At 46.1% G+C, this 13499-nt stretch overlaps 1 protein-coding gene across 1 annotated transcript in view; it reads right to left on the reverse strand.

Moving 5' to 3' along the window:
• Nucleotides 1–13499, reverse strand: part of STXBP5L (syntaxin binding protein 5L) — a 198735-nt gene that overhangs the window by 153905 nt on the left and 31331 nt on the right. Inside the window, exons 5-6 of the mRNA XM_063128419.1 lie at nucleotides 9259–9393; nucleotides 1833–1896 (exon numbers count right to left, since the gene is read on the reverse strand). Coding sequence (XP_062984489.1) covers nucleotides 1833–1896; nucleotides 9259–9393 — 199 coding nt within the window. The remainder of the gene's footprint in view (nucleotides 1–1832; nucleotides 1897–9258; nucleotides 9394–13499) is intronic.

Raw genomic sequence — 13499 nt, forward strand, 5'->3', positions numbered from 1 at the left:
CTGATTTCTCTCACGCTGCTCTGGCCCTTTTCTTCGCCGCCGCGATCGCGGAGGCTAAGAAAGCACCCAGAGCAGTGCGGGAGAGGACCTTGGAAGGCGTGTTTCCGTCTCCCTCTCCTCTGAGTGTCTTGTCCTTGCTCCTCTCCTTGCTTCCTCAGCCTGTTCACCTAGGTGAAATCTACACTAAGCCGCCTCTGCTGCCGCTTTTGCAGCAGACGTGCCACCGCCAAATTTCAGGCCCAGGGAAACTTCCCGCTGCGCAGTGGGGGGGAAACGAGGGCCAAAGGCGACTTTGCAGAGCTCAACTGCAGGGAAAATGAGATGAGTCAGCCGAGCAGCCGCGGCTGCCCTGACCTTCTTTCTCCTGCTCCTCCTCCTCGTGCGTGCGGCGCCTCCTTTCCTGCTGCTGAGGGAGGAGGAAGGGGGCTATGGGCGGGCGCAGAAGGAGTGCTCTCTACCTGGTCACTGGGCAGATGCAGGCCGCACTGCTTGCCCACCAGAGGGGAATCGCCTCGCTGGCGCACCGTGTGGTGCACGAGCATCTCTCTGTGTATCTAGCTAGGATCATGGTACATTTGTCTTCCCTTCTCTTTGGGCCTAGCCTGAGGCGTCCTTTCCACAGGAGCTCGGGGCTTCGTTTCAGCCCAGCGCTCGCTTTCGATGCGCTTTGGCCCAGAACAGGAGTCGAGTTGCCAACTGTCTTCTTTGCAAACGGCCGTGGCTTCTGTGCTCTTTTGGTGATATCCAACATTAGCCCTAGGTTAGACCCATTGAAATGGATGAGACTTAAAGTTAGTCCCAGCTAAATGAAGTCCCATTCAATGGGTCTACTCTATGTAGGCCTAATGTTGCATACTACCCTCTCGAACAGCAGGAGGATCTGCAGCCATGAGCAACAGAAACAACAAGGAGCCCTTGTGGAACAAGTTTCTTGTGGACTAGAGCCTGCTTCATGCGAGATGACGTCTCTGGTCCACAGAAGCCTCAATCAAACTGATAGGTGCCAAGTGGTGAACTTTTTGTTTGTTTGTTTTGTTTTGTTGCTGTGGCACGCTATCCTGTGGCAGGATAGTTATCCCTCTAGAATGTGTCAGATGTTAGTTAGTAGGTGGTCGGGCTGATCTCCATGCTGTGAAAAGCTTCACACTTGCTGATTTCTGCAGACAAAGCTACTGTTCAAAGCATTAAGAGTCAGCATGACATTTTTCTTTCTTTCTTTCTTCTGGTCAGTTGGCAATCCTAAAGTGGAGCTGATACAGTCACTGTGAGGGAGCCTCTGAGCACATGCAGAGTGCTTTGTTCTCAAAGCAGAGGGCTCCTTCATGCAGTGCATGGCTTTCCTGCTTGTCTGCTCCATGTCTCCGGAGTAGGGTGACCATATGAAAAGGAGGACAGGGCTCCTGTATTTTTAACAGTTTCATAGAAAAGGGAATTTCAGCAGGTGTCATTTGTATATATGGAGAACCTGGTGAAATTCCCTCTTCAACACAACAGTTAAAGCTGCAGGAGCTACACTAGAGTGACCAGATTTAAAAGAGGGCAGGGCACCTGCAGCTTTAACTGATGTGAGGAAGAGGGAATTTCACCAGGTTCCCCATATATACAACTTATTGATAAAACACTAATACACATGGCAAAATCAACAAATATTTATTGTGTTTCCCATTCAACTCAACAAAAATTTCCAGTTATATAGAATTTGTGTGAGGTGCCATACTGAACATAATATTTCAAGAATTTTTACACAAGGCTTTTTTCATGTTTGAGTTGCCCAGTTAGGTGGCACAAAAGGGCAAAGAAAAGAAGAATATGTTTGTTTTACTCTTACTCACTTTCCCTTCATCTCTTGGGCTATCACTTAGATGTACAACGGGCCCAGGATGAGTTTTTGTGGACCTGCAAATAAAAATCAACACTATAAAAACTGTATAAAATGGTTATTTACTTTTGTGGCTGAGTAGGTAGAGGAAGTCACCTGGAAAGCTGCGGATATTATTTTATAACTGAATGGAGTATAGGGGGAAAGTGAGAAATGTATTCATTAGGTTGCATCCAGTTTTAGCCAGAGTAGATACATTGAAATCAATGGGACAAGCCATGACGAACTTAAGTTCCATTGATTTCAGTTGGTCTACTCTCAGTAAGACTAAATTTGGATCCAACCCATTGTCACTAAAATCAGCTTCCTTCCAGAGATCAGAAGACAGTCACTATAACACGGATATATATATTTGATTTAAGAAAGAGTAAACAGGTGCCACCCAAACCCCTGAGCGTAGCACGGGTGCTCCGGGGGAAGGGCAGCCTATTTTTCCCCCCTCATTTATGTACAGATAATTTTTAAAAAATAAATAAATAATGGGGGGAGGCGGTCCGCCCCCTTCCTTGTCCAGCCGATGCCGATTAACCATGGGGCGCCATCGGCCATGGCATTCCTCCACAGCAAAAAAACTCAGGGTAAGTGCCTGACTTTTTTTAAGTGGAGCTTCGGGGGTTTGCCCCTGGATGGGTTTGGGATGGCGGCTGTGTCATACAGATGGCCTGCCGCCACTCTGGATCCACCCCGGGGCAAAACCCTTGTCAAGACAAGCCCCTGGTCTGTAGTTCCCAGGAGCCCCGTCCTGAAAATATGGTCACCCTAGTTTCCCATTCCTTCACCACCACCACCCATGGTTTGGGGGTAAATTTGTATGAAAATGCAAAGGTCATTAGGTGTCCTCCAGACAAGAAACCCCCAAAGTTTCAGAAAGAGGGGAGCAGGGGGTAGGGAATTATGCTTGAAATCCAGTTTAAGGCTTTTTCATAGTGGAATGTGCTGGCACTGGAAGCCTGGACATCTCACGGTCCCATCCTTGCCCTCCAGCAAAGCAGAGTGATGGGAGCTTTGGTAAAAAAAAAATGTGACCTAGGGTTAGAAGGTGGACCTGTAAGTCATTGAACCACACTCCCTCCCTCCTTCCTCCTGCAGCTCTTAGCAGAAGTAAAGCAAAATACGTTATTTTGAGACATGGTCCAAATTCAGTTCTTATATGCATACAAATAACATGCACATATAACATTTAGAAATACTATAATTTACACTTCACCGATGTTAGCAGCAGGGGAATGTGGGTGGGAGGGTGTTGTTGTTTGTGGATTTCTCATGGGGAGCTGGTTGTCCAGTGTACATGAAATACTGGACTAGATGGACCTTGGTCTGATGCAGCATCAGGGCCCTTCTTATATTATGTTCTTAAATATAGAGTGCCTCTGAGCACATGCAGAATTCTTTCTTTCATCACTGAGCACATGCATTCTTCCCCTACCAATTATGGTCCCCTTCATGCCACAATCCCTCCTCATTCTACTATCCTCCAGCAACACTTAATAAAACAAATGTCTTTGTGTATGCATGTAACTCGCCTCTACCTCCTCCAAATTATGCACCAGAGGTCTCATTGTATTTTTCTCCCCATAACTTCATTTGTGCCAAGACTGCACAAGGATTCAGCCAATGAGCCTGTTTTCAAACCAAAGACTAAGGCCTTAGCTAGACCTAAGGTTTATTCCAGGAACTTCCTGGGGTCATCCCTGTTCATGTAAATGACACACAGGATATCCCGGGAGCAGGCAGAGATTACCCTGGGACGATCCCGGGATAAACCTTAGGTCTAGATAAGGTCTAAGTTATGGAGAAACCCTGAGCATGCACTAAGTGCCTTTCTCCAAATCACTGAAGCTAGAGCTCATGCAAAATGAGAAAAGACAAATGACAAAACTTGTATAGGACTGGGCTGAAAGGAGAGTCAATTCATTAGACTGGAATTGGGTGGGCAGTGTATTAAGCCATGCTCACAACTGAGGAACATTCTCACAAACTCCTTGCAAAAGTAAGTTGTGCTGGAATTCTATGCACACTCTCCTGGGGGTTAGCCTCATTAAACATTAGTAGGCATATATAGGGTTCGATAAGTGAGCAGTATTTATCTCCACTCCACTTCCAACCTCCCTACCCCCCCAACCCCCCTTTTTAATTTTAATTAATTAGGAACATAGAAAGCCACCATATACTGAATCAGAACCTTGGTCCATCTGGCGTAAAGTGACTGTATGGAAAGGAGGCCAGGCCTTATGTATCTGCATTGGCGTGCAGACAGGGGGTTCAGCAGGTTCAGCTGAACCCCCTAATATGCTGCCGCCGCCATGTTTGCCCCGTCCCTGCCAAAATACCGGGGTTGTGGTTACTGGGCCCGCAGCAACCACAACTCCAACTTACCGGGCCTAAATTTTCCCGGCAAGTGGCGGCGGCCATCTTGAATCTCGCCCGAACTCACGCGAGATCTCAGCAGCTAGCTGGGAACTCTGTGAGACCCAGCCAACAGCCGAGATCTCACGTGAGTTCGGGCAAGATTCAAGATGGCCGCTGCCACTCATGGGAGAAATTTAGGCCCTTGAGAGCAAGGTGAGGGGTTGGGGGCTGCGTGCAACAACGCAGCCTCCAGCACCCCACCCCCCAGCAAAGAAGAAGCAGAAGCAGCAGCAAGAAGAAGCAAGCAGGAGGAGGAGAAGATAGAGGAGGAGGCAAGACTGAGGTTTGTGTGTGAGAGAGAATGTGGGGGTGCATGGGGTCTTTGAGTGAATGCACGTGTGCATGTGTGTATGTGTGTTTTTGGAGTGAGTGATGCTGAGTGTGTGTATGTGTGTGCTGACAGTGTGAGTGTATTGATGTCTGAATGGGATGCCTGGTTGTTTGACTGAATGAATGTATGTTTGTAGTGGGGGTGGCTGTAGTTTTCTGTGACTTGGGGGGATGATTTGGAGACAGAAAAAGTCCTACAGCTCCCAGCATGTCCTAGCCAGCATGTTTACTTCTAAGTAGACATGCATGGGGTTGCACAGGGCTCTTTTCAGGGTTAAGGTTAGAACTAGGCCCAAGAGAAGTCAGCTTGAGTTAGGGTGCAATCCTATAGACAGAAAAAGGCCTACAGCTCCCAGCATGTCCCAGCCAGCATAGATGGCTTGGGCATTCTGGAAGTTGTAGGACTTTATTTCTGTCTGAACAGGCAGAGAATTGAGCCCAAGGATGGTAACAATATATCATAGAATCATAGAATGGCAGAGTTGGAAGGGGCCTACAAGGCCATCGAGTCGAACCCCCTGCTCAATGCAGGAATCCACCCTAAAGCATCCCCCACAGATACTTGTCCAGCTGCCTCTTGAAGGCCTCTAGTGTGGGAGAGCCCACAACCTTCCTAGGTAACTGGTTCTACTGTCATACTGCTCTAACAGTCAGGAGGTTTTTCCTGAAGTCCAGCTGGAATCTGACTTCCTGTAACTTGAGCCCATTATTCCGTGTCCTGCACTCTGGGAGGATCGAGAAGAGATCCTGGCCCTCCTGTGTGTGTCAATCTTTCAAGTATTTGAGGAGTGTTATCATGTCTCCCCTCAGGCTTCTCCTCAAGGCTAAACATTACCTCTGTTTCCTTTCCCCTCCGGGACACTCATACCTCTCCTGTCTGCACCCTCTCTCCCTCTTCTACCCCACACATAGGGGCATTTCTCTCTCTTCTTTCCCCAGGGCTCCCCCTACGCCAATCCTCTTCTTCTGCCCTTATTTTATTTAGAGTATTTTTATTTAGAGTATTTTTATCCCGCACCTCAGCCTAAAAGTCTTCCAGAGCGGCTTACAATTGATCAGTAAAGAAGACTGATGTGCCCTTGTGACGGTTTCCCATCCTCTCTTTTCTCCTTCATCTCCTGTCTTCTGCCAATAGCCCCTTCGCGGCCTTCCAGAGATGCCCCTAGTTCCAGATCTCCTACACTTTTCCAAATCTTGCCAGCCAGCCCTCTCTTACGCTAGGCTCGCAGCCACCCCTCGTCCTCACTATATTCACCCCAGAAGTCTCTCTCCTGGACCTCATTCCAAATTCTTTGCTCAGCAGCACACAGGGCAATCTTTTAAAATCATTATTAGGGCATTTGATGTATGGTGTATTCTCTGTATGGTGCTGGAACTTAAGATGACACTCATTAATGTGATAGAATCTGTTTTAAATGTGAATCTGTTTTAGTAAGTTTGGATTAGGTCATTATCTGATTAAATTTAAAGATGGTGAAAATTGACTGTATCTTTATATATGCCTGGTTATCACTACAGCAAAAAAATAGTATTCAGAGTCTCCATTTTAAAATGTGTATTTTTAAAGTACAGATTACTTGTTAATTAAAAAAAATACAGTTTACTTCAGTTTTCGTTTATTTTGTTTGTTTGATGAATGAAAAAAAAGTCCTTTATTACTGTATATTTAATCAATGTTTACCTTAAAAAAAAAATCCCTGGCTGAACCCCCTAATGAAATGTGCTGCGCACGCCTATGTGTATCTTTAACAGTGGTATAAATAGTGTGTGAGTGCAATTTGTGTTTAAAATACATTTCCTACCCTGTGTTCTCTCCCCCACCAGTAGTGTTTATGACAGTGAAGGATTTTTGTTGTTGTGATATTTGGATGGATTATGGCATTATTAAAAAAAAAACATCCCGCATTTTCATCTGTAAATGATTTATCATGGCTCCAAAATGAAAACTATATGCTTATGCCTCTTTTCTCTTTTCCTTAGTATACCCAAAGTTTTATTTTCCTTCCTGGAAAATACACCTAAAATACATTTATGACCTTTTCCTGCTGAAGTCTGTTTTGTATTCACATGCCAATCTAATTGTGCCAACAGCACATATTAGGTGGCAGAACCAGAAAGGAAGCAGAATGATTGCAATGCCTCCATGATGCTGTCGTACATAGTAACTACTAGCTATATTGCTATGATGAAGGCAAAAATCCTGTGGACAAATCCTGCCACCCCAGGCAAAGTAATTTCCCAGAGGCTAACTGCAGTCCAAGGTGGGCTTGGGAAGTCTGGGCCACTGAGCGGAGCCACATGGCAGCTCCCTTTAAATGCACTCAGTGGATCAGAAAGGAAATTTGCCCTCACCGGTGTTCCCTCACCCCCGAGGGAAACCAGCGCTGCTGATTGGCTCCTCATGGCACTGCAGCATGGCTCTGCATTGCCCAGAGAATGGAGGAATGAATGGAGGGGGGGACACAAGCATAACGTTGGTTGCACTCTGCTCCTGCCTCCTGGTTCTGACAAAGGGGGATCTCCAGGTAAACAGGGGCCCAGGCTTGGTGAATTCATTGACCAAAACGATTATCAATTATAATTTCATTCATTAAGTTGCATCTGTAGTCAACAAGTATACAGGTAGTTATGAGTAATATGCTAGATGTTATGAACTTGGCCTTCTAAAATCCTTTTAGCAACATTCCTCCTCAAAAGTCTCTCATTGAATTAGGAATAATGGGATAAGAGGGTGTGACTTCTTGAGATCACTAACTGGTTAAAGAAAAAGAAGTAAGTTAGAGTAAACTGACTGATCCCAGAATGGAGAACCAAAACCATTGCATTTAATCAAGTAGCATTGCTCTGTCTTTTTACATTAGGAATATATAAATATACAATAAACTTTCAGATAATACACAGGGGATGAAGGTGTGGCTTTCATTTCTGGACAGTTTCAACAGGGTTTCACTTTGGCAGGAGCATTTAGCCAAGGGGGCAGACTTGCAGCCTGGGCTTTGGGGTTTATTACCAGGGTCGATGGTGTGCAGAGAAGTGGCCCGAACACTGGGCAAACCTGAGCATCATCAGGGATCTGATGTTCTTGGAAGTATTCCCCATTGCGGTGGCAGTGTATATCTGGCAGGAGGAATTCAAAAACAAGAAAGTCTTGTTTCTGGCGTGACAACCAGGCCGTGGGTAGGGTTATCAACCAACAGACCATAGGGTGTAGAGGGAGGGAGCGAGGAGGATCGTGGACTTACCTGCTTCCGCAATCCTCCCCCAGCATTTTGATGGCCACACGACATCCCAGAGGTAAGGAGGGATGTCGCAGCCGCCATTTTTTTTGTAAACGAGGGAGAAGGAGCGCAATTGTGCTACACTGAAAAAGTAAGTTTCAAAAAACTTATAGCTCTGGCTATTGGGCGGTATAGAAATGTAATAAATAAATAAATACGAACCTGCCCCACACCCCACACCTCCGATGGGCATGGACTGACCATGCACAGCTCCATGCTTATTTTAAGAGCCCCGCTACTCATGGGGAGGAAGGGACAACCTGGGAGCAGTGGCTCCTTGGGTTGGTCCCATGACCATGGAAAAATCGGTTTTTCTGTGGTTCCCGATATCCCAGGGAAAGTCCCTGGTCATCCCGGGTTGTGCCCGGGAACCCCTGTGCATCATTGGGATGCACAGGGATGATCCAAGGATGACTCCCGGGATATAGGCCTGGTGTAGACATGCCCTGAGTAACCAATGTTCTGCTGGGATGTTGCTAACAGAGCAGGAGGAGGGAAGAGGCGAGTTTTGCCTCTTCATCCTCCATTTTATATTTTTATCCTCTAGAGGAGGCAGGGGCTCGGCCAGGGCTGGAAGGGCCATAGGGTTTCTTGCACCCAACCTCTCCTCTCCCCTTAACTCCCTGCCCACTGGAATGCCCCCCCCCCGCTTTTCGTTCTCTCCTGCGCCGTACTTGTGATCTTGAGAACCAGCCAGTATGGTTCTTTCTGCAGTGGCTACAAGGGGGCAGGAGGAGAGATTGGTTTCCAGAGTCCTCCTTCTGAAGTCGTAGCAGTGTCTATGGGCTAGGAGTGGGGGGACGGGGCTGCAAAGAATCCTATGGTCCCTGTGACACTCTCCCACTTTCATAGGACTGCTCTCCTATGAAAGGACATAAATACCCTGAGATAAATACCCTGACCCAGCTAAAGGGCCCCAAATACCTAAGTAGGCTTTTGCATGTGCATCTCTTCTTAGATCAGAAACCACAGGCGCAAGGATTTGAGAGAGGAAAGAGACTGGGGAGACCACAAAGAGGCTGAATGAAAAGCACCATCCAGAGAAGACAGTGGAGAGAACTGAATCCTTCTGCCCCCACCTCCAGCATTAATTCAACAGCAGCAATGCCACAAAGGATTGTATCTAAGTGAACTCTGGTGTATTGCTTTCAATGGGACACATATTCTCCTGTAGATTTCCACCCACATTTTGGCACAACTAGTCACAAGTAAATATACTGTTTTAAAGTGCAGCTACATCTGGATCAGGTTGAGAATTTTGAAAAATATACTTCAATGCATCATATAAAATGGAGAAAGCCTACATTCATAAAAAGAAAAGGCAAAAAGATATCAACAATTGATGAACAACTGAAAACTCACAGTTCTATTGCCTTGTTCCACATGATAACGTATCCAGAAAGTATGAAGGACTCAATATTTACAATGTGCGTATTTCCTCTCTCTGTTCCAACATAGAGCCATTTGCTTTGGAAAGGCAAGTGACAGAAAGTAATCCTGTATAAGGGAAAAATACAATAAAAAATATAGCTGAGCTATCGAGCTTCATCCCACGTACCTGTTCCTTCGAATTATCCCTACAGCGCTAAGCTGTCGGCGTTGTTGTTGCTGTTACGGGGCAGGAGTGATCCTTTGCATACCAGGAAGTAGGTTTAAGGGGGGAAATGTAAAAAAAATCATAAAAAATCAACGGATGACCCAATCCGATTCAAATTTGGTATGCTTAAGGCTCTCCTTAATATCTATTACTGTGCCAATTTTGATGTCTTTATCTTTAAAGCTTACACAGATGTAAGCATTTGTTTAATTCATATCAAATCCTGCTCCTGCACCCCAGTGGCCGCTCGGAAAACATGCTCGAAATCTGGTAGCTAAATATTGCACTTCTTTTGGCTTTATAGCACAATTAAAGCAGGATGCATGGGAGTACTTCACAGTCAAAGCAGATTATAAGGTGGAAAACTTCTGAGTCCTTTGCACGCAATTTGCAGTGATTACACAGTATAACCCTGGTGTGATAAAGCTCATCACCTCATAGTTCCAGTTTCAGGTATAGGTTTATCTTCCTCCAGTGATCTCACTGTTGAAGCACCACACTAAAAGCTAAAGTAGCAGTTTTGGGGGCCCCAAAAATGTATCTGAGGGTATATCCCCTCCAACCATTAGGTAAAACTACCCAATTTGGCCTTCATTTACTTTTTTTAAAACTAGTACGCCATCTGAAATTGACTCCAGCTTTGTCAATAGCGAAATGGCCTAGTTTTGCACTACTTATGTTTCCACCTACCAAGAAGCCTGTGTGTTTGTCTAAGGATGGAGCAGTTTTAATAAACAGTTGGATTTTATGGGCAGATATCCAATGCTGGCCGTCCACGCATGGGGCTCAGCACCACTTTTGTTCTCGGTGTGCCCAGCCCCGCTGATTCCATTGTGCAAGCAGCAATTTAGTGCTTCTGGGGCAAGTCACAAAACAAGGAGCGCTAACTTGCTGTTGCAGAAGTGGTGGGAGACACGTGCAACAGAATTGCAACCGGTTACCTTTGGGTGCTGCCTTAAATTTTCATATTTTCTATTGCACAACATAGCTTCCCTCACTTTTTCTGTGTCAAATATGAAGTGTTCTAGCATTGTTTTCTGCAAAATGCAGTCTCTAATTCCTTATTCATTTATTCATTCATTGGCTATTATTGGTATAGGATGGAGGTGGGGAACCTATTTCAGCCTGAGGGCTGAACTGGCTCCAAACAAGCACATCAGGGGCCCCATGGCAGCAGTGGACCAAGGCCACAGCCCCAAATAGCCAGTACTGCTATGTATGCACCCCTCAATGATGCCAGCTCCAGGTTTTTGAGGGCCTTGGGCAGGGCGCCCTTCCCCTGCGAGCTTACCTCCTCACCACCATTCTTAGCACCTACCACTTGCTTGCTCGACAGGCAGAGAGCCAGTGAACAAGTAGATAGTGGCATCTATTGCTCTTCTTTCTGATCACCATCACTGTATTGGTCTGAAAGGGAGGCTGTAGTGGTGAAGAGAAGGAGAAAGTCTAGGGGGCCTTTCTCGTTGGGGTGTGGATCCAGAGCAGATGCCCAACATGCCTACCTTTGACACCGATGTGCCTTGGCCCCCGATGCACTTGTCCCTCGCAGACTGATGATGGTTTGGTACATATGCATGATAAGACACATGGAGATTAGGAGGCAGGGTAAGGACAGGTTGCTTATCTGTGACTGTAGTTCTTTGGTCCCACCATTTCCACTCAGTTCCCAGTCAACCACAGCAGTGAGTTGATGCAAGAGAAGTGAAGCATAGATGTGGGGAGGAGGGCGGGTTGTGTTGGTACCCAGATGACAAACCACATTGAAGAACCACATTCACAGATAAGCAACCTGTCCTTGTTCATGATTTCTGTGACTCACACACAGAGGTGACTACCCAGCTTCTCTACCAGAGAAGGATGGATGGAGGTCACACCAAAATGAAAGACAGAACAACTATGCTGAAGGCAGCATCTGCCGTTATGTCAAGTCTGTAAGGGCAGGGGGGGGGGGATCCATTCCTGAGCAGAGCTCCAGAATGGAAAATCCCCAGAAGAGTGCAGCTGATAATGTCATAGCCAGAAGCAGCAGGAAGGATGGCACTGGGCACCTGTTTTGCGAACCTTTTGAATGAGCCAGGCTGCCCCTGGCTGATTCAATATAGTTAGCAATTAAAAGTGGTGACAGCTGGCAGCCTTGTTTGGCACTTCCTTTAACATTTATTGCCTTTGAGTTATATTTTTATATTATTATTATTATTATTATTATTATTATTATTATTATTATTATTATTATTATTGCCTTATTGTTGGCATGAAAGTGTGATTCAACATTTGTAAAAGGACAGTCAAAAGTTTAAAAAGAAATGGCCACTCCACAACATCAAAGGCCTCACGTCCATTTAAATTAAAAGTACTTTGGTGGCTTCCTGTTTCCTGTATTATAGTGAGTACTTTACAGATAGGGACAACTATATTTCAACGCTTTCTAAACACAGTTTAATTTGAGTGTATCTACATTAGGGTTAATTTACTTAGAGAGCAATCCTATGCCCCCTAGATACCGCCTGGGAGGACATAGAATTAACTGGAAGGAGCGCAGTTGCGGGTTTACAGCTGCTGCCACCACGCCCACCTGAGGCACCTCGGAGCATCTGTGCCCCCTCCTCTCTTCTTTCTAATTCCCTGCGTTGCATGCCAGCACTGTGGGACTAAGTTACAACAGATGTCTCTAGGTTGTCTGTGCAGTCTCTGTTGTCTGTCTCTCTAAGTCATTGCAGCCAAACTAAAGCCTCCAGCCTCAAACAATCTCGCCCCCTCTCTATCTCTCTGCCAAAGTCTGATGGTCCAGCCAGGCTGCACACTTGTGGCTGGGGGTATTACTTATTGCAACTTATTGCTTGGTCATGTTCAGTGACTCTTACTTTAAAAACCTCCACCACCAGCCACCTCCACTCCTGCTGCACAACTGCTCAACTCTGAAGTGCTCTTAAAACACTCTGGGTGGTAAGCCAGCCTCTCAGGGCCAAGCTACACGTGTATCTGGGTTGTCTTCAGCCTCTCTCTGCCTTAGCCGACAACTCCAGCCTCAAACTATCCCCCCACTCTGCCAAAGTCTCCCAACCATCAGCCAGGTTGTGCACTTGTACCCTGTGACCAGGGGTAGGGTCCCACCGTATAACTTGGTCATATCCGGTGACTCGTTTTTAAAAAAACTCTGCCACCAGTCGCCTCTGCCTGCACCAACACTGGACTCTGAGACGCTCTTGAAAGGCTCTGTGTGGCATGCCAGCCTCTCAGGGCTCAGCTGCAGCCATCTCTGAGTTGTATCTTCAGTCTAACTCTGTCTCTAAAAGATATGCCAGAAAGTCAAAGCCACAAATCTATCTATTTTTCTCTGACATGCACTTCAAACTTTCTGCACTGCATGACAGCAGTGCAGACAGAGCCTTGCTCACAAGTGAACAAAGTGAAGTGGAAGGGAAGGGGTAGAAAAGCAAAGCAATGACATACCAGGTTACAACCAGGTGCTGCTTCAGGGGGTGAATCATCTATTCCACCTGCTCCCCCACACACACCTGGAGACTTCAAAAGCAAGGCTGGAGCTGAAGGTTGGGGGAGGTGCTGCTTCAGGGGGTGAAATGCTGTTCTAACCAAGCTTTCCCCCCCCCCTTATCTCGTTTGTTTTGCTGTACACTTGTATTTAGTATATTTTTGAATATTATTGTGATATTGTTAAATATTGTTGTAGTTTTAATTTTTGTAAACCGCCAGAGAGCTTCGGCTATTGGGCAGCATAAAAATGCAATAAATAAATGAATAAGTGAATGAACATCCGCAGCAACAGGACATCCAGAAAGATGAGAGCCTCTCTCTCGACTGGCATCTCACTATTGGTTGTTAGAGTTTTTCTCTAAGGGTGACCCTTCACTGCCCATGATGTGGAACTCTAAGAAAAAGGCCTCTGGCCTGTTCTGTTTTACCCTGTGGGCTGCTTTGACTGACCTCTCCTTTCCCACATTTTGATTTGCAGATGCCTTGCCTCTCCTGAGCTTCAGCTGCCCGACTG

The sequence above is a fragment of the Elgaria multicarinata genome, chromosome 6 (assembly GCF_023053635.1).
Source record: "Elgaria multicarinata webbii isolate HBS135686 ecotype San Diego chromosome 6, rElgMul1.1.pri, whole genome shotgun sequence".
Classification (NCBI taxonomy): Eukaryota; Metazoa; Chordata; class Lepidosauria; order Squamata; family Anguidae; genus Elgaria; species Elgaria multicarinata.